The 26,161-nt window shown below is 35.7% G+C and overlaps 1 protein-coding gene across 3 annotated transcripts in view; it reads right to left on the bottom strand.

Moving 5' to 3' along the window:
• LOC110113266 (DExH-box ATP-dependent RNA helicase DExH14) overlaps positions 1–26,161 on the bottom strand; it is a 75,431-nt gene that overhangs the window by 15,979 nt on the left and 33,291 nt on the right. For all 3 annotated transcript variants that reach the window (XM_020845766.2, XM_020845767.2, XM_020845765.2), the window contains exons 28-43: positions 24,273–24,476; positions 24,073–24,189; positions 23,863–23,985; positions 23,670–23,759; positions 23,418–23,543; positions 23,147–23,209; positions 17,470–17,558; positions 14,900–14,990; positions 13,298–13,447; positions 13,019–13,210; positions 12,820–12,885; positions 12,582–12,737; positions 12,353–12,496; positions 4,833–4,900; positions 4,556–4,721; positions 4,362–4,424 (exon numbers count right to left, since the gene is read on the bottom strand). In XM_020845766.2, coding sequence (XP_020701425.1) covers positions 4,362–4,424; positions 4,556–4,721; positions 4,833–4,900; positions 12,353–12,496; positions 12,582–12,737; positions 12,820–12,885; positions 13,019–13,210; positions 13,298–13,447; positions 14,900–14,990; positions 17,470–17,558; positions 23,147–23,209; positions 23,418–23,543; positions 23,670–23,759; positions 23,863–23,985; positions 24,073–24,189; positions 24,273–24,476 — 1,908 coding nt within the window. The remainder of the gene's footprint in view (positions 1–4,361; positions 4,425–4,555; positions 4,722–4,832; positions 4,901–12,352; positions 12,497–12,581; positions 12,738–12,819; positions 12,886–13,018; positions 13,211–13,297; positions 13,448–14,899; positions 14,991–17,469; positions 17,559–23,146; positions 23,210–23,417; positions 23,544–23,669; positions 23,760–23,862; positions 23,986–24,072; positions 24,190–24,272; positions 24,477–26,161) is intronic.

Raw genomic sequence — 26,161 nt, forward strand, 5'->3', positions numbered from 1 at the left:
GGCGTCGCACTGTGCTTATTTACTCGTTGATGTGTACATGTAAACTATCGTGCACTAACTAGTCTCTTACAATAATTCGTGAGGGTCTGCAGTCATTGTATGTCGTCCCCCTTTACTTGCAAGGGATTGATGTATTTGATTGACATTGTATGGAGGTTGACAGCAAGAGTGTCGTAGCTTTCATTGCCTGTTACTAATTAGCACTCGTAGACCTACTGAGACTGTGTCGAATCTTTCATCACCGCCAACTGGCATTTGTATCTACAATAGTTCTTCTCGCATTTGCTTGTAGGAAGCATGTCGTGCACACGACAGGTCTCCTACAACAGCTCGTAGGAACTTACATTTGTTGCATTTCTTCCTACTTTCACTTGTGGATGGCATGTTGTGCGTATGCCTGTATTTACAAATGATATATTGTATGCACGATGCATTTTTTACAGCAGCCTGTAGGTATTTGCATTCACTTCATATCGCCATCCTTGTGGGAGAAATCAATGTATTCGCTTGACGTTGAATGGTTATTGGCTACAAGGGTGTCGTAGCATTCACCGCCTGTTGCTGCTAATCACTAGTAGGTATATTATTGTGTATACTATAACTCTTTCGTTATAGCTAGTACGCAAATTAAGGTGCTCATATGTAATTTCATGTTGACTGTCGGCTGGATTGCATTTATTCATATCAACTTCTATTTGTTTGCAAAGGACCCCTCATCCTTGAAACATATTTGTTGTTGCTTCTTGCGGGCAAGATGCATTGACCACAAGTCTTCCAATAGCATCCGCAAGTGCGACTTTCATACATCTTGCAGGTTTGCATTCTTCACCATAGTTCTACTTCTTTAACCTGTAAGCGAGCTGTTGTGTGCACGATCACGAAGAAAACCTTACAGCAGTTTGTAGGTGTTTATACATTTTAGATTTATCGTGTGTGTTTACGCATAGTACACTGTGTGTGTAGCTATGCTTGCAAGGGGATTGATCACATTCGTCATACATTACACCTTATTACTGGCAGAGGCCCAATAAGTTTGCTCTCAAATTAATGTTGGTTGTAGATGAACTGTGTTCATTGCGCTCATTCCCTTTTGTTTTGTCTATAGGCTGATCAATAGGAGCATCAATTGTCTCATCTCCACACTCTTTACCACTGTTTTGAAAACCGGATCGGACCGGCCGGTTCAACCGGTTCAACCGTGAACCGGTCTGGTGGCCGGTCCAATCCAGCTTCAAAACCGGCTCTGCATAGAACCAGATTAAACCGGATTGAACCGGCGGTTCAACCAGTGAACCGTTGAACCGGTCCGGGTTGGAAAGAACCGGCCGGTTCATAAAAATATTTTATTTTTGTTTTAATTAAAATTTTAAAAATATATTTTTGTTTATTAATTTTTTTTTAAATTTTAAAAATATTTTTATTAAATATGATGATTAATTTCATCATAATACATGCAAGTTATCTTAGATACCTCACATAATTTATTTTGCAAAGAGAGTGTACTTCTCACTTTATAAAGAGTTCAAGGAAACATCTTTAAACTCCTATTCTAATAAATATATTATTCTTAAATGATATTTATATGTATAAAATTTTATTATATATTTTAAAATTTTATAAATATTATTAAATGACCATATACTTATATTATATGATTTTATTTTATTAGTTTTTAATAATATTATTATTTATTACGTCATCCGGTTCGACCCCGGTTCGACCCCGGTTCAACCAGTCGAACCGTGAACCTCTCCCTCTTCCGGTTCGATTTTCACAACCTTGCTCTTTACTGTTGTTCGCAAACACTCACAAGCTTCTCGTAGTTGCTTGCAAGTGAACTGTTGCTTGCATCGTAGGTTCTTGCTCTTGCTCGTAGGCACGTTATTCTATTCACTACAAGTACCCTACATACGCTCGTATGTGAATTGTCACGATCATTGCATATTCCTTGTAGTCGCTAGCAAGCAGATTGTTGTGTACATTATAAGTCTTATGCTTGTGAGTGAGCTATCAAGTTCAATAAAGGTTCCTTGAATACACTCATGAGAGCTCGTACTCGATGTGAGTGCTTGATTTTTGCCTGTAGACTGGCTAAATAAATATGACAAGTTACTTTGTATTGAGGGTTTTGTTTGTCACTTACTCTTTTGGTTATTCATTGATATTCAATTAAATGATCGGAATTATCATTCATAATTTATATTTTCACATTATTGTGCATCCGCTGATTTAAAGTTCATTTCCTTGTTATTAGTTCACAAGTTATGTTCCCTTTTATCTTTGTTTGCGTTTATATATCCCCTACTGTTCAACTTGAGTTCAAATAAAGTCCCCTGTAGTCCTTTTATTCAAGTTTAGGTCCTCTGCATTTGCTCTGAATTTCAACAGCCTCCTGACATCTCTCCTGTTAGAGGAAATCCGAGAGTCATAGCTTTTCTCTCCACTCTACGTGAGTGCTTCAAGTAGGTGTCGGGTGACACCGCAGCCACATTTTTTTAATCCCACACGCCACTAGAGCGTGTATCGATTTTCGAGGTACCTGTTTGAAAACACGCAATTCTCTTTCCCCAGGACCCCAGCCACTGAACGCGAGCGCTTAAGGGTACTTAAAAGTGTCCCCGCCATGCTACGAGAGCGTGTATAGGGCCTACCCGCCTCGTGGTAAGCGTCGCACCGGGCTCCCTCGTACTGTGCTACAAGAGCACGTATAGGGGGTCCTCAAGCTTGCTGCGAATGCCGAGAGCGTGATTTTTTAGGTTTAGAACATTATAAATGCACGATGTCAATGACAACGAGGTGGAGGCACGCAAATCGGGAGAAAAAATATTTTTTATTTTTTATCTTCTTTTATTTTCCCTTTTTTCTCTTTCTTTTTCTTCTCTTTTTTTTTCATTTTTTCATATTTTCTCTTTTTCTTCTTTTTTTTTTTCTTTTTTAGAATAATGATAATATTTATAATAATTTTGATAATAATTATAACTATAATACTAATAAAGAGGTTTGAAGCTCTGATGAGGTCGGATGAGGAGGTCGAGTGGATGCAGGTAAGAGGTTTATTGGGATTGAGCGTCTGATAGGGTGAAGATCAGCTCGAGCGGCCGGCTGGTGATGCCGGATTGGAAGGCCGGACATTCACCCGAGTTCAGACAGGTGAGGCAGGTTGAAGGAGAAGACGGGTGGAAAAAGAAGGTTCAACACAGTGATCGTGGAAGGAGGAATCTTCGGTAGTTGCGGTTTGGCGTCGGGGCTAGAGTAGGCTAGTTGCGAGAGTTGGAGGAAGAATGAAGAAGGATTAGAGCTGAGGATCAAACGAGAGATTATTAGGTGCGGAGTGCAGACGGGGAGAACCATCCGCACACTAGTATAAAATTCAGCTAGGTACCGTTCGGTACCGCTGGGTACCGCTTGGTACCCTGTGTCTGTGCACAGGGTGCTCTCCCGTCTGCACTCCGCACCTAATAATTTTTCGGATCAAACAGAGTGCGGGAAAGAAGCGAAGAAGAGAAAGCTTCTTTTTCTCGTCGATTTAACAACGTGAACGCACACGCGGGAGACGGGACAGGTGAGACAGTTCGGCGCCATTTTGCAAGATAAGGGTATGGGCCACCTGTTGTTCAGGATTTGAGCTGAAGGTATGATTTGAGCCGATTTTTTTATATCTCCTTTTTTTTTTTGCTGCGGTATGGAGGTTAAAAGACTTAAAAAATATATTGTACATAATATTAACTTTAATTTACAAGAAAGAATATATAAGAGAAGCTTGGTCTTCCTGTGAGTGAAAACAGTAATGCCCATACAATGAACACAATAAGTTCATTACACCAACAACATCAAGCATTTATCCCACTATGGGGTTGGCTACTTGAATCCTTTTTCTCCATTTTGGCTTGTTAAAAGTTAAATTTTCATTTAAAATCTAATAAAAAATGTCATTTCTAATATTTTCTAATCAAGACTTTTTAGGTCTACCTCTATCTTTCTTAACAAAAGTCAAATCTAATACATCTACTTTCCTAACCGGATTATCGGAACGCCGCCATTTTATGTGACCAAATCATCTAAGGCGACTCTCTCCAATCTTATCTTCCACTAGAGCTACTTCAATTAGTTCTTTGAGAAATTTAAATACTGGTCATTACAAATAATATAAAATGCTAAAGATATCTTACAATAGCAATAAATAGATCATTTTCTAAGGATACAATTGAGTTAAAATGAAATGCCACACAAAAAGCTTGACAACAAAGTGAACAGAAATTCTTTATAAAAGAAATTATGCAAATTATTTCTCAATAAGGAGAAATGCATAAGGAGAAATGCATAAGCAAGCAACAAAATATAAAGAATAAGAAATAACATACCTCGTTATGCCTCACAGGAAGCTCATCATATTCAGCCGCACCAGAAAGGATATGAAGAAAAACCTAATCGAAAGAATGAATAAGAGAACGAAATAATGGAAAAAGGAAACTGGTTAGAGGCCAAAAGTGCAAACAAACTTGAGACAGCACAAAAGTAAGGCACAAAAGTCTGTGAAGTAATAATTTATAATTACCTCCAATGAAGTATTTGGTCCAATATTTGAACCGAACATTGATACAGTCATGTAACTGATATAATACTGAGATGCTATTGAACCCAGCATCATTGGCGCCACACTATTTTCATTCACCTTGATGCAACCACTGTCTTCCAGATCTTCTAATGTATTTTGCACCAGCCTGTTTGAAAAGAAAGGTTGAAATTTTGATATACCATGCAGATGTATTTTAGAAAATGGCAACCTCTTACAATATATATAAAGTATCACGTTTGTATTATTACGGAAATACCTCGACAGATAAGTGTTTATGGTCTTGCTCTCCGTATCCTCTAATTCATAGTAAGATGGATTCAGAACCTGTTGAATGGAAATGTGCGATGGTAAACCCCAGAAGGTGGTTATAATTCTACAAATGGAATAACTAATAACAAGATAAAAGGGTGTAACCCATTCTAAAATAAGGTAAGATTTTGAAATATAACTTCATCAAAGCAAGTGTGCTGACTGTAACTCCTTCCCCACAACTCAGCCAACCACCACTACCCCCACAATCCCACGATCCCGTATAACTGAATGTAACTCCCTCATGACGCAAAACCACTCGAGCACGCTCATTCTACCCATTCGGACATTGACGCTCTTAGAACCGAATAGAAGGAAGAGGAACTCACCTTTGCTTTCAATGCTTCAACCCCGACACCGACTGCCGCCTCTCTGACTGTGACTCCAAGCCAACACCCGTCGCCTCTTCCGACTCTGGCGGACCTTTTTATGAAAAAAGAGTCATTTCATAACTTGGCATGGCAGTCAAATGCTACACCCAATAGTTAGCTACCCACTACATCAAACAACTTAAATGGAACAAACCCCTTAAGATGTAGAACCATATCAAAATCTTTCACACAAAGCCTACCCCTTTGGACTAATGGACCTCCCTGAGTTTGGCTCATTGATTCTTTTCAATTTGCTAATTGATGTAGCCTTTCAAATCTTCCTTCAAAGGCTACTAATGAACGGACCCAGATTCTTTTTTCTCCAAGCTTCCTATCTTTTCAACAATCTAAGCCATATTTTCAGCCTTTTCAGTAATAGTAGAAGGTTTGTCTGTTGCTTTTGGGGACTTTTGGGCCACTAAAATTAGTGAGAGCTATCATAACAATTGCCATCTCATCTAATCTTTTCACCGTTGATGTAGACAAAGGGGGGTTCAACTCAAGCCCAAAATAAAGTGATTTTTGGCTTCCCTCGAGTTTACAAGCTCAATCAATTTGAGCTGAAATTTTAGCTCATTTATGAGCTGATCTTTAGTTCATTTATTGAACTAAGGGTTAGCTCATTATTAGCTAACATTTTAGTTCATATTTATCTTTCATTAAATGTATTTTTATACTTTTTATGTTGATCTCTTGGAATTCCAAACCGGCCTTTGGAATTCCAAGAAATGTTGTTTCCCATGAGGTGGCTCCTTGGCTTCCTCCATTGGGCTGCTGTTTTCCGTGCCTTGCCTCTTGGATTTCCGGCCGGCTGCTGGTTTTCCACGCCTGGGCTCTTTCCCGTGGCTGTGGCGCCTTGGTTCCGGGCGGTCTCCTTGGCTCCCGTGGTTGCCTCTTCGGTTCCTTGGCTTGGGCTGTTTTTTTTTTATGAAAAAAGCATTTAGGTTTAATGCTAAGTCTTTTAGAATCCCTATGAGAATTAAATGTTTGTGTCTTTTGGTATATTCCCCTTTCATACCTATAAATATGAGGGGTTATGTAATGTTTAGAAGAAGTTGAATGATATGTGATTTTTGGAAATGTAAACCTGCGGGTTTCATGGAAAAGCTTGCGAGCTTTGTCCGTCTTCTTTCTCATCCCCTCCGGAAATCCTACACGCTCTTTCCACCCTTCTTCTTGGCTTCTAATCTCTTCGTCTCACCGCAAGTGCCACTCTACCTATATCTTTCTTCTCTAAGTGCAGCAACTTTAGGGTGTCTTTGGTTTATGAGTCAAAGTTTGTAAGTCGTTGTAAGTTTGTGTTTTATAATTTCTTCTTTTTAGTTTTATTGTAAGAGTTTGTTCTTCCCCTCCTTCGTCGTTTCGTGGCTTAGTGGGTCGTCGTCTCGGTTATTATCGTTCGTGCGGGCGAGGGGTATAGGCTCCCTATATTTCTTGCCCCCACCAATTTGGTATCAGAGCAAGTTAGGAAGTCCTAGGTTGTGATTGGTCAAATTTTATTTTAGTTTGTCAAGTTTTATTTTGTCGAGTCAAATCTTGTTGTGAGTCTAAGTTTAGGTTGAGTCTTTCTTTGAGTATTGTTTTTTTAGTCTTGTTTCAGTCGTCAAAAAAATGAAAAAAGACAAAAAGACAGAAGAAAGCAAACCGGAATAAATTGAAGATCCTATGGATAGGTGGATTCCATCAAAATCAGCAAATCCTCTGGAGTATGAACTATACAAACTTCAATCATGGATGCATATACGTACAGAAAGGTAGTTCAAGAAGAAGCAACGTTTACAAGATAAATTTCTGAAAGAACGAGATGATATCCTGCAAAAATATGAAGACCTGATTAATGAATTGGATGCTCCGTCTTCTCCTCTTCGGAAGACAACCAGAACTGACTCATCGGGAGCTGAGTCCTCACGAAGGGGAGAATCTGATGTAGACAAAGGGGGGGTCAACTCAAGCCCAAAATAAATTGATTTTGGCTTCCCTCGACTTTACAAGCTCAATCAATTTGAGCTGAAATTTTAGCTCATTTATGAGCTGATCTTTAGTTCATTTATTGAACTAAGGGTTAGCTCATTATTAGCTAACATTTTAGTTCATATTTATCTTTCATTAAATGTATTTTTATGCTTTTTATGTTGATCTCTTGGAATTCCAAACTAGCCTTTGGAATTCCAAGAAATGTTGTTTCCCATGAGGTGGATCATTGGCTTCCTCCATTGGGCTGCTGTTTTCCGTGCCTTGCCTCTTGGATTTCCGGCCGGCTGCTGGTTTTCCGCCCCTGGGCTCTTTCCCATGGCTGTGGCGCCTTGGTTCTGGGCGGTCTCCTTGGCTCCCGTGGTTGCCTCTTCGGTTCCTGGGCTTGGGCTGTTTTTTTATGAAAAAAGCATTTGGATTTAATGCTAAGTCTTTTAGAATCCCTATGGGAATAAAATGTTTGTGTCTTTTGGTATTCCCCTTTCATACCTATAAATATGAGGGGTTATGTAATGTTTTGAAGAAGTTGAATGATATGTGATTTTTGGAAATGTAAACCTGCGGGTTTCATGGAAAAGCTTGCGAGCTTTGTCCGTCTTCTTTCTCATCCCCTCCGAAAATCCTGCGGGCTCTTTCCACCCTTCTTCTTTGCTTCTAATCTCTTCATCTCTCCGCAAGTGCCACTCCACCTGTATCTTTCTTCTCTAAGTGCAGCAACTTTAGGGTGTCTTTGGTTTATGTGTCAAAGTTTGTAAGTCGTTGTAATTTTGTGTTTTGTAATTTCTTCTTTTTAGTTTTATTGTAAGAGTTTGTTCTTCCCATCCTTTGTCGTTTCGTGGCTTAGTGGGTCGTCGTCCCGATTTTTATCGTTCGTGCGGGCGAGGGGTATAGACTCCCTATATTTCTTGCTCCCACCAACCGTGTTGTGGATCTGCACATCCTTTAATTTTAGTTGCTAGAGTAAAAAAGAATTTAAGAATTGTTATTCCTCTCTTCCTTCTAATTTCCAACAACTCATCTATATGAAGGTCTCCTGATAGAGAGGAACATTTTCTGCTATAATGAATAACAACAATTTCCTCCTCATCCATAGGTTTGAAGCTTTCTATTAATATCCTTTCATTTTAAGCTCTTTCTTCTCCTAACATTTATCTTTCCAAGGGTATCCTTTAGATGACTTCCTCCATGTTTTTACCTGTTGCCATATTGATCTATGATAATCAGTACTCTTGATAACAAATAATTTCCATCTATATAAAAATAATATTAATAATAATAATTTCCATCTATATATTTTCTTTGTCTTTTAAATTAGTCTGACTAAGAATAAGAGATTGTTTGGAAGGTTGGATTCGGCAACGGCTAAACCAAACAGGTTATTTTGTGCTCTACTTGGAGTTGATTTGACTCGATTCGAGCCGATTTGAATCATTTCAGCTCAATTTAACTTGATTCAATCTCATTTAGTTTAATTTGATGCATTTAGGACAAATTAATGAAATTAAATTGAATCGAATAAAAATAAATTGATCGATTTAATTTAATCGATTCAAGCTTAATCGAGCCAAAATTGACTCGAATTTGAATCAATTAGTTAAATTATGTAAATCGAGTCACTTTGAGTCATAATTAAGATGAAATTTAATTTTTCTATGAAATAGAGTTTGACTAGATTAAAAAAATTCAGTTAACAATGGGAACTCCTATTTTATCACATGCAAAGGAGAGAGAGTTGAAATCGGTGTCCCTTCTATAGACTCAAAATTATCATATTTCCCTTCATGTTTTTTCCTTATAAAGTTCAACACAATATTAGTGATGAGGACATCCGACCGTGGAAAGTCTATCAAAGAAGGGGCCGAAGATCTACGGTCATGATTGGACCACTTTATTTTTGAGCTTTTAGTTGTATTTGATTTATTTATGTATCTTTTTTTATTTTTACCCTCACTTGAAGGAGTAGCCTTATGTGACCCCAGGGGGCACTTTTCTCATTAGACATATCATTGTATTTTGGCCATTTATAGGCCTCTCCTCCTCTTTGGAGGGGATGATGATATGAGAAAGAAAATTTCCTGCACTTTGTCTCTTGGTGAATTCTAATAGTTATTGTGAGAATTCTTGAAGAGTTTGAAGTCCCTAGGTGAGGGCAAAGCATTACCCATCAACCGCAGGAAACATCCGGGCTCGTGGTTCTTCTCCCCTCCTAGCCACCGGCCCAACAACCCCTCTCCTCCTCCAAGCCGCCGGCCCAAAACCACCCCTCTCCTCCTAGTCGCCGACCCAAATCCCCTCCCCTCATTCTAGGGGCCAGCCCAAACCCCTCCTAGCCGCCGGCACTAACTCTTCCCCTTATCCTAGCCGCTAGCCACATCATCCCCTCCCTTGCCTCCAAATTTCAAATCACAAAGTTGATACTTTCCATTTATGACGCATTTTAAATTAGGAAGGTCATAAATTCAGATTTCAATCTATTTTAAATTTGAAATTTATTTACTAAAATAAGATGAGTTATCTTAGGAAAGTTTTCAAATCACGCCAATTTAAATTAATTAGGGATTTGTCATAATCCCTCATTCCTTAATTTAACATTCTATGTTTGGTAATTCTTTTAATTCCCCAAATCACCTTCCCACATCACCCTAGCCGTCGCCCCCTTCTCCCTCTCCTCTTCCCCCTTTTGTTCCTTCCAATTAATTACCCCCTAATCAATCTTTCCCAAAATCAATTTCAGAATTCGTTAATTGCTGAAATTAATTCCTGATTTCCCTAATTGTGTCTCCCCTACCATATTTCCACAAAATTGGAATTTACTTTTCATGCTTCCTCCCTCCCTTGGATGGTCGACCCTATCCTCACCCCTTCCTCCTAAAATGTTAACCCTAATTTGTTCTTTTTTTTTTTGAGGAAGGAAGACGGGAGCTCTCCTCCCTTGGCCGGCCACATTCAAATCCCTAGAACACTTCATCCCTTGTCGACTACAAGGAGTGTTTGCTTCAAAGCGAACCCACAGACGAACATCGCTCGAATCCTGAAGAACGTTGGGGTGAAGTTTAGAAACTTGATGAAGGTGAACTCTCCTCCGAACCTTTTTATCTTCTAACTCCTCGATTGTGGCATCATCAAAATTATGAAAGCTTCTCAACCTAGCCCTCTAATATGAGCATGTGTGAGAGATCTTAATAGTGACTATTCATTGTTAATCGAGGGCTTTCCTTTGGAAACCCCACGTTAAGCAAAACTTGATTGATTTGATTATTTTTTGCTTCTAACTTTGTCTTGTAATCAATTGCCTAAACTTAATCATTGCTTTATTATTTTCAATCTTTTGTTTAAGTCGTAGAAAGTCGAATAATTGATATTACTCACTCATAAGCGTGCAATTTCAAAGTTAATAGCATCATATGTTCATATAGTTCTACATCAATTAGATTTAAAATTTAATATTCTGTATTAGTTTATCTACTGTTTGGATTATATTTGAAGCATTTCATTTCATCACTATGTTATATATATCGATTTTATGTGCAGTTGAATAAAAAGTATTATTTTCTTTTCTTCATTTCTATTCTTGGTTTCTTCTATTAGATTTAATTTCAAAATCATTAGCCTAATGGCCCTAATCTTTGTATCACTATTTCAATAAATAAGAATTTATGTTTTGTATTCAAATCAAACTGCAATTGATTGAATTATATCATTTTTTAGGTCTATTGTGAGTGACCTCTCTTAATTTAAATTGTACATGCAAATCGCTCCAAGTCGATACATAGAGTTTCTCCTTCATCCTCCCCTCTTTCATCATCTCAACTGCATGAGCAAATGAAAGACAAATGCAATATGATAGTACCAGGTAAGGTTGACAACCATCATCAAACGATTCATGTCATCTTAAATACAATTGGAGAAAAATTTTCACATGATAATCTAAAATTAGGAAGACTTCACCAAATAATATATATTTTTATATTAAAAAAATCTTCAGGGAATCAAATAGAATATATTTAAACTTAAATGTTCCTTCAACAAACGGAAATCTAATTCACAACAATCATAAATATAGGTTCTATATACAATAAAAATTTTACCTGACCTAAGTTGACATTAGGATTACAACAAAGGTGGATCATGATCCTTGATAAATGCCACATGACATCCACATTTATAACTAAAGTAAACACAAGTACACCAATACAATAACAATCAGATAAACAATATTGAAATATATCTTTGTTTATAAGTTCAAAATTGGACATAAGATTATTTTTATTCTACTAGCATGGTCATCATAAATTACAAAAATGACCAAAACTAAAATTAAATGCTAGCAATGCATAAAAAATGTTGAGATATATTTTGATTGGAATCATAATAATTCCACTTGGAAAACTGCTAAAACTATGACACATAACTGATTAAAGTGGCTAATCTTTAAGTCTGACTATATTACATGCAATGCAGGATCTATGACATTCTGCAAAGTCAAACAAAATCTATATAGTGTAATTTCGTATTGGAGGACGGGTTCACACACATGATAGACAAATTATGTCTAAAATATACTTGAACAGGCTTGAACTTGATCTGAGCTGAATATATTTGACCAAAACCTGACCCGACCCAAACTCACCTAACACAAACCTAACCAATTTAACCTGTTTATGATAAGGATCTTGAATTTTTTTTAGATCAATGCAACCAATTTAACCCAAATACGAATAGTTTAAACTAACCATGGCCCATTTAACCCGAATGACAATTAGGTAAATTTCAGGTCAGTTTCAGGTTTTCAAGTCAAATCGAACCCAACTCGCAAATTATTCAGATCAAGAATTCAAACCCGAAACCAACTTGAATAGTAATTAAGTCAATCGAAAAATAAATTAGGCTAGGGTCGGGTTGTCAGGTCAAGTCATTTATTGACACCTTGCTATATTGATAATTTGATGAATTCTAGACCTACTTAAACAGGAAGCAGGCTATGGTTAGCTGGTTATGTACTAATAATTAATTGAATTGAAATAAAAAATTAAAGAAAAGTATCGGTAATTAAAACATTAAATCAAATAAATAACAATGCATCATTTCAAGGGACCTTAAGAACTAATTAGGCATAATATCATACCAACCGACGAAAAAGAAAGGTCCATGTTAGATAATTAACGGCATCCTCTTTATGCCTAATTGTGCCGGTAACAATTTCTGCAATTATGTGATCATGTAGATGTTCTCTCAGATTACTTTCAACTGGGAATGGCTCATAAAGAAACTGTCAATATCATATAAGAGTAAGAGTGAGACCAAAGAATTTTCAGTGGATTGATATTGGCATAAAACAAGCTTTATAACTCAACCTTCTTGTAAAAGCTCTTTTTTGGTTCGTGAACAAGAATGACAGCCTTCCCATGCTGGTCAAACTGAGGCCGACCTGCACGACCCATCATTTGCAAAATATCGGTTATCGGGAAATCAACATATCTCTTCGTTTTTCCGTCATAATATTCAGTCCCCTGCAACAGAACTGATATTTCAAAAGGAAACTATGGAGATACTTATCAATAAAAGAGGAAAAAAGTTGATATCTTCTCACACCTTAATAATAACAAGATGAGCTGGAAGGTTTACTCCCCAAGCCAGCGTGCTAGTACATACTAAGATCTGAATTATATTCCAAGTAAAAGTATGTTCTTGATTAGAGGTAGAAGCCCTTTAGATTGTCTACATTCTGCTATCTAATAGGACCAAAAAAAGCCTAGGCAGGCCTCTAAGCACAATGGTGAGAGGCAGGTACCTGGATCCTGTTGTTTGCAAATAGTTCCTCTACTAAAGATCTATCCTTGTCATTTAAACCTGCATGGTGAAGCCCAATTCCAAACTGCAAAGTATGTCTCAAATTATTGTCAGTAACTTGTGAAAGGACCATTTCTACTTCGTCTTCTGGCATATTCAAAAACTGTCTTGGATTATCATCTGCAGCTGCAAGCTGTTTTTGTACCACAGCATAGTAAAAAACTGCTGAAATTATTCCATAAATTACAAAACTTAAAAAAGGTAAAACAAATGAGCATACCTGAATGAGATCTAATGCTGTAAGCCTAGTCTGACGCCGAGAAGAAACAAAAATAAGAACAGGTTTTAAGGGGGAATGGGTACAAATGGCAGCATATGCAGGTTTATTCATGCTATTCATTCTTGGGCAGTAGAACTTCCCCGGATAGCCCTATTAAAATATAACGACTATTTAGTAGAGTAGCCCCGATGAATGACACTAGACACTCAATACAAAAATATAAATCAAGATGGATTCCATTGATAGATGAGAAACCCCTCGAATTCCTACGTTCTTAATATAAAAAGAGACAGAAGTGATCTCACAAGGGCCTAGCATCGAGATAGCCAAAAGAAATGCTTATCTAAAAAAAGCCCAACACCCGCAGATTGTCTAGGGGATCGTTTAGTTGAGCTTATACTATTCCGGTTTCCAATCAGATTCATATGAAAAGCTATTTTATGGATCACAGCCAGCTGCACCATTTTCTAACAAAATTTTTTTTGGACAAGTTACTTCGCATTTCTTTTCACCCAAACAACCTTAATTAGCCTTCTGTCAAGTACTCCTAACTAATGCATGAAAAAAAAAACCCTAATCGAAACAATGCCTAAACTTCATGATTAAATAACATAGTAGAAGAATACTATATTATTTTCACACATCAAAATGCAGAAGGGTTATCCTATTTATAGGAGCAACAAGACACCTTAAATAGAAAGATAACCAGGTAATGCAAGAAGATCATCACTGACCTCATAAAAGAGTTAGAAATAAGGAACATCAATTTATAATAAAGTATGGCATGAATGTAAGAATTAAATCCAATCCCCGTTAGGTAACAAGAGCTAATAGACCGCAGTTAGGAGCATGACAGCAGGGAGAGGAATGGCAATGGATGCTAGTTGGAGGCCTGCAGGTTGGCGAGACGCCTGGAACAAGCTGGTGAGCAGCTGGCACTGCCGGAAATGCAGCAACCCCATAGGTGGCTGTTGGCTACAGGCTGGCAGCAGTGGGTTGTTGATTGATTCCAAGGGCTGGATTTGAGCTGCTAATTCAGGATTTCCACACTTAATTTGATTATGCTGAGTTCTGTTCTTTGTTATGAAATCAAGTGGCTGCTAATCTCACAAAGAAGGGCAAGTTCTTTTGAAATAAGTAATCGTGCAGCCACTGAGGCGAACATAGTATAGCGCCTTCTGTCATGGCTCCCACACAAAACAAAATTATGATATATTATGCAATCAACTAGGCAGTTAATAAGGATTACAAGATGAAGCCTAACTTATAAATTATGGTTTGTATATAAATACAATTTCAGTAGTGGATGATGATATTCGATCAATAATATTAAACATAAAGCTTCAATGGTGGCTTGCAGAGAACTTCTAGAAAAACAAAATTTAATAATTAATTTAACGCCACTTGGCTTACATTTCTTACAATTAATATTTCGTGAAGGACTGGCCCGTCAGAAATAATGAAATGAAAAACTTATTGCAATTTGGAAACATCCTGATTTAGCAAGACAACTAAACAGCACATTTACCTTCGATTTTCCATATAAAAAAGAGCAAAAATAAAAACATAATTACAAGAAAAATTCATAACCAGAGAACTAGCCTGAATATGTACTTCAAGGGGTACAGGTCTGACACTAGGCTTGAAATTGAAAAGACCAACCTCTCCAACACCCAACCAATCAGCCAAATCACTGGGATAGAAATTAAAAAAACAAATAAAATTTTCAGAAAGAGAAAGGGGCAAGACACACACACATAGAGGGAGAGAGAGAGAGAGAGAGAGAGAGAGAGAGAGAGAGGAAAGTAGGAAAAGACGGAGGGAGGGAAACTTGCTCTTCATGAAAAAAATTGATTATTATAAACAGCCACATGTAAATAGCCAAGAACTGGTTAATTTGATGCTTAAAAAAAAGGTTATCCCATTAAATGAATTATATAAACAAACTAGTTGCATATTATGTCATAGGCAAGTGCATCAATGACCAGGTGATCCGTTCTTGATGCATAAGAGAATTAGAAGTACAATTACAGTTTAAAGCACTACTTATTTCAGGCAACAAGAATATCATAAGCATTAAAACCTAAGAATGAATAGTACATAAATTCATTGAATTAAAAGTTTTCTGAAAACTCAACGACAAAACAAATAAGAGTTAGCGGGTTAAGTGAAAACAAATGCTAAAAAAGAACAAGATGAAAAAAATTATCAATATTTCAAAAAAAAAGGGAAGTTGAATTAGCTTTGAAGATGCATAAATATAAAATCATAGAATAGATAATTATTTAGATTTGGAAATTTACAAAGACATTGGGACAAACATGACAGACCAATGTTGTTAAAGTAAAACCTTGAAGAACCATTTTGAAGCAATGATCGTTGGTGTAACGTAGCAGCGCTGCAATATAGCAATGCAAGCAGAGACTATGAAGCATAATAAGGCTATGTTCCGCATTTCATGAAGCAACGAGTTAAGCAAAGGCATGACTGAGACTGCTTTTTGCCATCACATTCTTCTGGTTCAAGATTCACTAGTTTACCAATAGCACTGATTCACTTGTTCTAAAAAAGACCAATGCCATTCAAGCTGAGAAATGCATTTTTATAATATACCGCTTTCCTCACTCTCATTATGCAGTTTTAGGTCTCTATTAGACCGTTCCATACCGGATCACGCAAAAATAGAGGTGGATGTTTTCCGCCTCTCTATTAGACCGGTCCCGTATGGACCGGATCATCTCTCCCTTAACTCAAATATCAAATCTTTGAACAAGAATTTCTCAAAATTAAGAATGATAATTAGCCAATATTTTGATGACTCTAAATAAACACTAATTTAATCAAAAGTATTCTAAAGTAACCAATGCTTGAAATGTAATTAATTATAGGTGCTTACCCCTATTGGGCATCCATACCCCTAAATAAAATGAGCTACATTCAACCAAATATTGAATAAGGGCAAATTTCTATTGAAACATAAAATTATGAGTTTTGTTAATGAGTCCATAGCGGAATAATATTTTTGTCCTTCGGAATAATATATTATTTTTATGTCATGCTCGAGGTAAAATATCTCAATCCATTGAGGATGATAAAATTTCTCCAACAATTTGTACACAAAACTTTGAATCAACTTTAGATCCTGCTTTGAATTGAGTGTCTTTCTTTATGTTAGCCCAATGATAAAGAGTGCCCCTGCAACAACTTACAAGATTATTGATCCAAATACATCACATGCTTTCACTACTAAAGATCATTCAGTCATTGGGGATATTGATGGTATGGGCTCTCAATTTGTTGGCTCCTAATGATCATTTTGTCATTGGGATATTGATGGTATATGCTCTCAATTTGTTGGCTCTAATATTAGCATTTCTAGCACACAAAATTCATAGTCAAAGAAAGTTTCAACTTTTAAATGCTAAGAGGAAAAAATAGCAAAAAAATCTAATGTCGCACTCCAAAATATACAAAACTTCAAGCTAGACATTTTTAATAAGGATTGTACCCTTAAGACTTCTCTCCGAGTAGAAAGCTACTTCATTGTGATGTAATCGACCTATATCATGTATGTTTTTACCTTTTTTTTATCTAGTAATATTTTGCAATTACTTCATGCTATACTAGTTTTTTAAATAAAATTCAAATAGTTTGATTGTGGCACATGCAAATGCATATATTCAATAGTTCATATATAAATGATTTTGGTGGCCCATATGTAATTTTCACTTATAGAAATTTGTTGAGAATAGTGAGTCAAACTATCCCTAAAGGCTTATTTGTTGAGAATAGTGAGTCAAACTATCCCTAAAGGCTTGTTGCATGAAAACCTCGTGAAAATAATAAATCACACAATGAAAGTTAGCTTATTCCTAATAAAAATAATTCAACTGATTCAGACATCATGAATCAGATGGCTAGCAACGAATTGCATCAATGTTTACTAAATATAGTTGGATCATATGTAAATAACGACACTAAGCAGGTGATTGTATGTTGCCCGAAGACTTAAATCGGGGTTTGTTTAATGAAGTATTTAGTAATAGCATGAAACATTGCACATAAATTGATACAAAATAATATTAAATATGATGCTGCAGAGAATGTTTTAAAGATTTAAAAAGGAGAGAGATATAAGGAGGAGGCACGACAAAACTCCAAGAAAAACAAACCGTGCATTAGCAAGAGCAGTTGAGAGACCAATGAAACGAATGGAACGTGCTGTTTGAGATGATATATACCGCATCCTTGAAACAATGACCTTCAAGGTTATCACACAAAAATGATAAAAGTATGAAAAACTTAATAAGTCAAAGAAATCTAAAAAATATAGCATTTGCAAAAAAAAAAGGAAAAAATAGAACAATTGACAGATTTTCAACAAATTTTAGAAATCAAGGAATTCACAAAATTTTAAATCCTACGCAGAATCATCTTTAACCAAGAAATTTTCGAAATTTTACATCCCCTTAATCACTATACAAGTAAATGCATAACATTGGGTATAAATATGATCATTAAACTCAGCCAATTTATAGACACATTCATGGAAAAAAAAATTAAGGTGAAATTAATAAATAAATTTTCATGAAATTTAACTAAGCATTCCAGGTAGGGGTGTCAATTTCGGGTCACGGGTCGGGTTCGGGTCGAACCTGAAACTGACCCGGCACTATTCGGGTCAACCAAAACCCGACCCGTTTTTAAAACGGGTCAACTTTCCTGACCCGAACCCGACCTGCTTCGGGTCCGGGTCAACCCGACATGACCCGAATGACCCGTTTCCAACAAAAAAATGGCTAATTTTCGGGTCAAAATGGGTCAATCTCCTCTTTTCGGGTCAAAAACGGGTCAATCTCGAGTTGTCGGGTCAAAATCGGGTTTTCGGGTCAATTTCGGGTCAAATGGTTAACCCGACCCGATTTTTAAAACGGGTCGAAATGCTGAACCCGAACCCGACCCGTTTCGGGTTCGGGTCGGGTTTTCGAGTCATGTCAAATATTGACACCCCTAATTCCAGGTGAATAAGGGCTACATAACAAAGACAAAAGACATTCCATCCAAGTGGTGGTACGATCACGATTGCATTTTTAAATCCTAATTATTAATTTAGATTAAGAAGAGAAAATTGTTTTCTATTACTTTAGGAGCTTCTATGGAAATAGAAAAATTGACAAGAAGATCAAAAGGAAACAGACTCGAGTCTAGTGCAAAAAGTTGATGGATGATATAAATTACATTAAATAATTCGAAGCAAAGAGGTCAATCTCCTCTTTTCGGGTCAAAAATGGGTCAATCTCGGGTTGTCGGGTCAAAATTGGGTTTGCGGGTCAAAGGGTTAACCCGACCCGATTTTTAAAACGGGTCGAAATGCTGAACCCGAACCCGAAAACCCGACCCGAACCCGAAACGGGTCGGGTTCGAGTTTTCGGGTCGTGTCAAATATTGACACCCCTAATTCCAGGTGAATAAGGGCTACATAACAAAGACAAAAGACATTCCATCCAAGTGGTGGTACGATCACGATTGCATTTTTAAATCCTAATTATTAATTTAGATTAAGAAGAGAAAATTGTTTTCTATTACTTTAGGAGCTTCTATGGAAATAGAAAAATTGACAAGAAGATCAAAAGGAAACAGACTCGAGTCTAGTGCAAAAAGTTGATGGATGATATAAATTACATTAAATAATTCGAAGCAAAGATGTACACCAGACCTCCCAACTTCCTACTGCAAATCTGAAGACCAAAAAACGTAACAGCACGACGGGTGGCTTTACCCATGCATGCATGCATGCATTGAAAATTGTACCCTTTAACCATTCATTCATACATGAGTCCATGCCCAACCAAACAATCATGCATGCAAGCACACACAAACCAGTATTAGAAGATGATGCACTCCTGAAAAAAGTACATAAAAGAAAAATGACTGTTAGTTCCATTATGCACTAGATCTTGCTCAAATTTGTCCATATTTCTGCATGTCTGCTTTGAACGCAGGAAATTATAAAAAGTGCAACACAAGGCATATAGTTCCATGGCAATCATGCATGCATGTAGGCATTTAAACTGACAACGAGCCTATTTATAAGATGAGTGTGTGATAAAAATGAGAAGCTAGATTGAGAGATCTTTATATTAAAGAGTCGATGATAATTCTATCTATTAAAGTTATTCAAAAAATAAATTTGGGTGATTTGCACATGCAATATGGAAGGTGGAAGATGATAGGTTGAAAAATTAAGAAAAAAATATATACAGAAAATGAAACAGTGCTAGAAGTTGTGCCTAAAACTGTGCATAAAATAGAGTTATCGCAACACGTAGGAACTAATATAAATGAATAGAAAATAAACATATAGCACTCAACAAGAATGAATGGAGACTGAAGATTCATAAAGAAAACTCAAATAGATGACATAATTATGTTATGATGAAGATAAGTCATAAATAACTCCATATCTGCATTCATAAAAAATGTAGATCTATAAAGACACATGCATGCATAAACACAATTAAAACTTAAAAGCATCCGTGTTAACAAATGCTTTGATGCAGATTCACATAAATGAATACAAATGACAAAGAAACTCAAACTTACACATAACATCAACATAACACACCTAGTTTATATGGCCCTTATAACTATTAAGCTAAACAATGATTAATAAAGTGTAATTAATTAGATTTAGTAATTATTAAAATAATTATGAAGGTAATCAAGAACCTTCGTGTCATATTAAACATTTAAAAAGCAATAACTTATGGTAATGCTTGAACCTATATTAATTTCATTTAAATGAAAATTTTATTAACATACAAGAAGGATAAATGAATAAAGAAAAATAAAATAATTTTTCAAATATAATTGCAAGATTAAGTGCATTTGCATTTAGAGAAGATTTCACATTTATGATCTAATGTTATCATAAGAAATATATTATAATATAAGTAAAATGTTACAGTAATTACTTTAATTTAAAATACATGGTATTTCTGTATAACAGAGGTAGGCTAGGCTCCGGTGATCTATAGCTTGATTCCAAAGAGAAGGCGACGGGCAGTTGATCAAGAAGAGAGAAATCAAGAACGGAAATGGGAAAGAAAGTTGGTTTGATGCTTCCTAACGCTTAAGAAGCTGGCGCCAGAGAAAGTTCAGTTGCAATCAGGTCGTGCGAGGAGATTGAGTAAGGGAGACACATAGGTTATCCTTAGGGTTCAATGTGTGCAAGAAATAAGAGAGGAAGAGCTTCATACATCTTTGTATGCAATAAGCATAGATTCTGCATCGATAAGGGCAAGCCAAGCAAGAAAAAGAGAGAAGATCGAGACAAAGTAGGGAAGTGGAGGGCCTGAAATTGAGCTCCTATCTTTTTCTTCATTATCCTGCCATCTAACTCAAGAATAATGCAACTCCTAAAAAACCTTAGAATTAACATGTTGCATTGTGATGCCTTAAAAATGTGTTGAATAAGTAATGTGAGAAACCATTAAAGAAATCAGAACTTTTATTTTAATATATTTTGGGTATGGTTTTAACCCATCTGATTTTTAATGGAGAATTTAGAATATTAAGATATGTAAACCTATCACTAGATCAACCAAAAAGGTTAGAAATGATACCACATGATTAAAGATGTTTTGAACCATACATTCATGGTTATATTTAGATTAGTGACAACTAAATTTTAGGAATGATGTTAAATGTTTGTATCAAGAAAATGGATTATATCAATTGAAGATTCAATAAGGTATTAGACATTTATGCTTTGAAATAGATTAAACCAAGAAGAAGCTAAACTTAATAAAGAAGGGATTTTTCACTTTATGTTTATTATGCATATAATCTGAGTAGGAGATTATGTGACTCCCTATACAAAGACAATTGGTAAATTGAACTAGCAAGTGACTTAATAAATTAAACAAATGTAGATTTATCCTTATGTTTAAGAATCATTTAAAAGAAAGTGACTTCATAAATTTAACAAATGTACAAGGTGATGAACTTAAGCATATGAAGAAATCCATGCAAGAAAGGAGTTTTAAAGTGATGCCAAGGCATATGCTCATAATCCAAATTCTTATAACTTGGGTGACCCCATTTCTTAATGGGAGAAAATCGTTTCTCCTAAACCTATGCCTTTAATTGTTATGCTTATCATTCTTGCTCCTTGAGGTGAAAATGATGGAAACAAGGCTTTACAATGATTTCTCTCTTTCTAATTTAAATGATCTACCATATTGCTTTGAATGACATGCATGTATTTTCATATTATGCTTCAACAACTTCCGCTTACGTAGAACATATACTTAAGGCAATTTTCCACTCAAATAGGCAATGTATGTAGAGGAGAATGCAAAAGAAGTAATGTATAGCAATGCTTGCATGTATGTTAAAAGACGAAGTCACCCCTGATGATACTAGTCGAGAACGCTTGTCCCCATGTGTTGATTCATTTTCCTTCCATCACCCCAGCAATTAGAGGTGTCAATTCGAGTTAATGGATCAAGTTCAGGTATGGCTCGAAGTTTACCCGACCGGAATTTATTCGATTAGAACCCAACCTATTTATTATATGGATTAAAATATTTGACCCAAACTTGACTCGAACCGAACATGCATAAGCTGAACCCAACCAGTCTAACCCGTTTATAATATGAATCATAAAATTTGTTGGATCAACCCGAACCAATTACGAAAATTATTACCCATTTAATCTTATAATATACAAATCAATTTAACAATTTGTTTCTAACTTTTCAAAACCAAAACTTAAATAGCCATAATGCACTGATACATACATGATATAACACGGACATTGGACACATCTACCATTAAAAATATAGGGCACATACGCATGTGGACATGTCATAATATTACATATTAAAATTTTGAATATATATAGTAATTGCACCAGTCAAATAAATATGAAATGAATTCTTACAATTATAAATTAATTCTAATTAATTATAAAATAAGAATAATATTTAAATTTATAAAATACCTTAAACTCAATTGAAGAAAAAATAGTTACACGATAATATAGGTTGTTAGCTAAAAGTAATATATTTTTAAATAAAAGAGAGAAGATGGCTTAAATTATTAATGAACTATATTTTAAATATTATAATTTATTATTAAAGACACATGTATCATTATTTTTTTAGTTGCACACGTAGATAGCATGTTTGACACAGTTGAACACGTGTAAGGTAAGTATATGCATCCGACATGACAAACTTCATTATTACAAAGTGCCTAAGCATTACAATTAAATAATAATCAGGTCAACTTCGAGTTGATAGTATACAAACCTGACCCGAATAGTAATCGGGTCAACCTAAGCCCAAATTTTCAACTGATTCAAGTATGCTCATTTATTGACACCCCTATCGATGATGTGATAGGTTTGCAAAATGTATTGATACAAAAAATTTAGAAGGTGCTTTTGTGACGATGTATTACATATATACATTAAAGTATGAGTTATGATATGATATGCATCAGTTCATTTTCAAGCTATTGAGGCTAACCTGAATGCTCGATGTTGTATAGAACTCTTGTTATTTCTAGTTCATAACTCTGGCTGCAATGTAATGTTTTTGTTCATTAAAGTTACAAAAATGAAAAGTCATATTCTATGATTTTTTTAAAGTTCATCTTCATTAATGTTATTAAAATGAAAAGTAATATTCAATAAATTTTTTAAAATTCAGATATGAAGAATGGAATGCATATTTCTTATTCACTGCATTAACAATTGAAGCACCATCATCACCATTAATCTTATCCCAACTATTTCAAGATGATTTCATCATGAAAACAAAATAAAAACAAATAGTTTACCTCAAGAATAGGCCCACGGTCAGTCCCGATCAAATGAATCTCATCCAATATCATAAGTCCCACCTATTGATCAACATAATCACAACAGAAGTGACATTAATGTAGGAACTAGAAACTATGCAATGGGAGAGACTGCATGAATTTTAAGCACCAACAAATCCATCTAAAAATGCTTACAAAAGCTAATACACGAGTTTATTTCCAACTGCTATCATGCAAGAAAGGTATGACACCACAAGAAACTATATAAAAAACATGCTAACATAATTACCTTCATCACATAAGCTCGACTGTGCCAACTCCTACTAATTCCATCCCACTTTTCAGGAGTAGAAATGATGATATCAGCTGATAATAGTGCCATAATATCTGGAGTAAAATCCCCAGTCATCTCAACCTAACAGCGTTGTTACTATTATTACCATAATAATAATCATATTTCCAGATCATCAAAATGTGCTATAATATGATGATAAAATTAAAATTAAATTATTCTGTAAGTCACGTAAATTTTGCATCATACCATCTTTTTCCCAAGCTGAGAAACTAGCCGCTTTCTCCAATCAATCATTCTTTCACGAACTAAAGCTTTAAGTGGTGCAATGTAAACTACCTGCAATGATATAGTTATATAGCGGTGCAATGTAAACTACCTGCAATGATATAGTTATGTAACTTGATAAGTGCGTGATTTTCATCTGAAAATAAAACCAAACCTTCATATCAGGTTGAGTATTGAAAAGTTGCAGCATTGCCAGCTCAGCAGATATTGTTTTTCCACTTCCTGTTGGTGCTCCTAGGAGGACATTGCTCTCTGTGTGGTAAAGGACATGAAATATCTGCCAAATTAGAAAAATTAGATAGATTATAAGTATAAGAATCAACAAGAAATATTATAAAAAGGGAACAGGAATTAAAAAGCAAACCTGAGTTTGGATTGGATTGAAATGTGAAAATTTGTATAGGTTGTCATAAGTTTGATTTCCAAGACAGCTCACAGGAAGGGGTTTCAAGTCTAGAAGCTCCGTATGTGATGTTTGTGTCTAAATATATTAGCAGAAAAGTTGAATATAAAAGAAAAGCCATAAACGGTACAGGATAAAACATTTTCTTAAAATAAGCTTACCTCTGGCAATGTCAGATTATTGAAAGATACAGTATAAATTGATTCTGCGTGTAACCATGAATCCGAAACTGCACGTATGTAGTATTGTGGTGGATGTGGCTCAAATATTGGTACAGTGAAAGAGATCTTCTGATATTCTCCCATTGCCATCTTCTTAGTTAATGTGAAGAGCTCCGAATGATAGATATGATCATTTTCAGAATCCTACACCAAAACAAGCAAAACCCAATAGCCTAAACTAATGTTAAACCCAAGAAGGCAGCTTAAAATTTTGAATACACGAGCATGAATGCTATGCTTATTAAAATCCTAAATGATGTCAATTTCCATTCACCATAGCATATGCAAGATACAATTTAAGAATATTGATTTAACAACTAGGGCCGTTCAGTTGCAAGTACTAAAAATAAATGTTCACTCCAAATGCAAAGTAAACTAAATACAGCACTTTTAGATATTTAAGAATGTTTAGTTGATTATAATTAAATTCAGGATTTTTTTTGTTGGACGAAACATGAATCAAAATTTATGTATTAATATATTCTTCTAAATATATATTTTCTAACATATTTTAAAATGAATCTAAGGCACCGCATTTAGGTGGGTTTTTGTGATCACGAAGTCGAAGGCATTGCAAGAAAGTCAAGATTGTGAGGTTGCAGGACCAGGATGTGAGACGACAGAGACAAAAGGATGGTGATTTGGATTGGGATGTGGAATGTTGAGCTAGAACATAGGATGACAGACAACAACACCAGAATGTGAAGCGGCAAGGTTGGAACGTTGCCAATGTGGATGGCTTTGCTGTAGAGAGTAAACGATGAATTTGACTTTTACCTTATATGGGATAATTTCAAAAGTCAAAAAAATAAAGTTGTTGACGGTATGACGGTATTTCAAATTCCTAAGATTAGTTCTTTGCATTTGATTGACTTCATATCAAACACCTAAAAGTTAACACCCACATATTTTGAATGCAGTGCACTCCTAATACCTAAAAACAAACCACACCAAAATTAAATACAGCCAAATTATGATGAAAGAAAAAAGTCATTCCAAATTATAAATTACAACTAAAGAACAGGGACCTAATAATTCATCACTAGCATTCCAAAATATTCAAGTCACATTGCATGGTGTCATAGCACAAATCAACACATTAGAGTAACACAATAGGCTTCCTCATTTCACATTGTCAAAAATCAAAATACAATGCTAAAAGTAGTTCAAGAATCACTATATAATTATGTTGACCTCTAAAGATATTCCACGATCAATCGAGTATATCAAAGAAAGTGATTATCGGGTATGTCACTTATCAAGAACATCGGAATACCTAGATCACCATCTAAATAGCTCAAAATTTTGCCCGATCGTAAAATAGATCACATTGATGCGCTCAGAACAATGAATTTGCTAAGAAATAGTCATTAGTGCGCAACTCAATAAAAAATGATGATGTGCATGACTGTTGGCAAGCGCGATGCTAGCGAAAACTACACAAATGACCTCTGATCATCATACGGACTGCGCCGATGCGATCAAAGCATCAAATTTACTTGGGGGGGACCCCTCAAAGTTGAATTGAGCGAAGACAGTCGAAATCGACAGACTATGGACATTGTGTGACATTGCCCAAACATTGTGTGAGAGCTCGTTTCTTTGATTTCCTTCCAGGATCGTCCGGGCCGATTTTGGATCGTCCTGGGACGATCAGTGCATGACAAAAGTCAGTGAGCAAGGGTTTTTATCGTCCAAGGAAATTAATTATCGTCCTGAGATATCGTCCTGGACGATTGGATTTTGTTCATATCGTCCTGGACGATGTGGCGATCGGCCGACCAGGTTTGTTTTAAAAGAAAATCAGCTCGATTTGATGAGAGAGAAAA

Source organism: Dendrobium catenatum, unplaced genomic scaffold (genome assembly GCF_001605985.2).
Source record: "Dendrobium catenatum unplaced genomic scaffold, ASM160598v2 fragScaff_scaffold_1284, whole genome shotgun sequence".
Taxonomy (NCBI): domain Eukaryota; kingdom Viridiplantae; phylum Streptophyta; class Magnoliopsida; order Asparagales; family Orchidaceae; genus Dendrobium; species Dendrobium catenatum.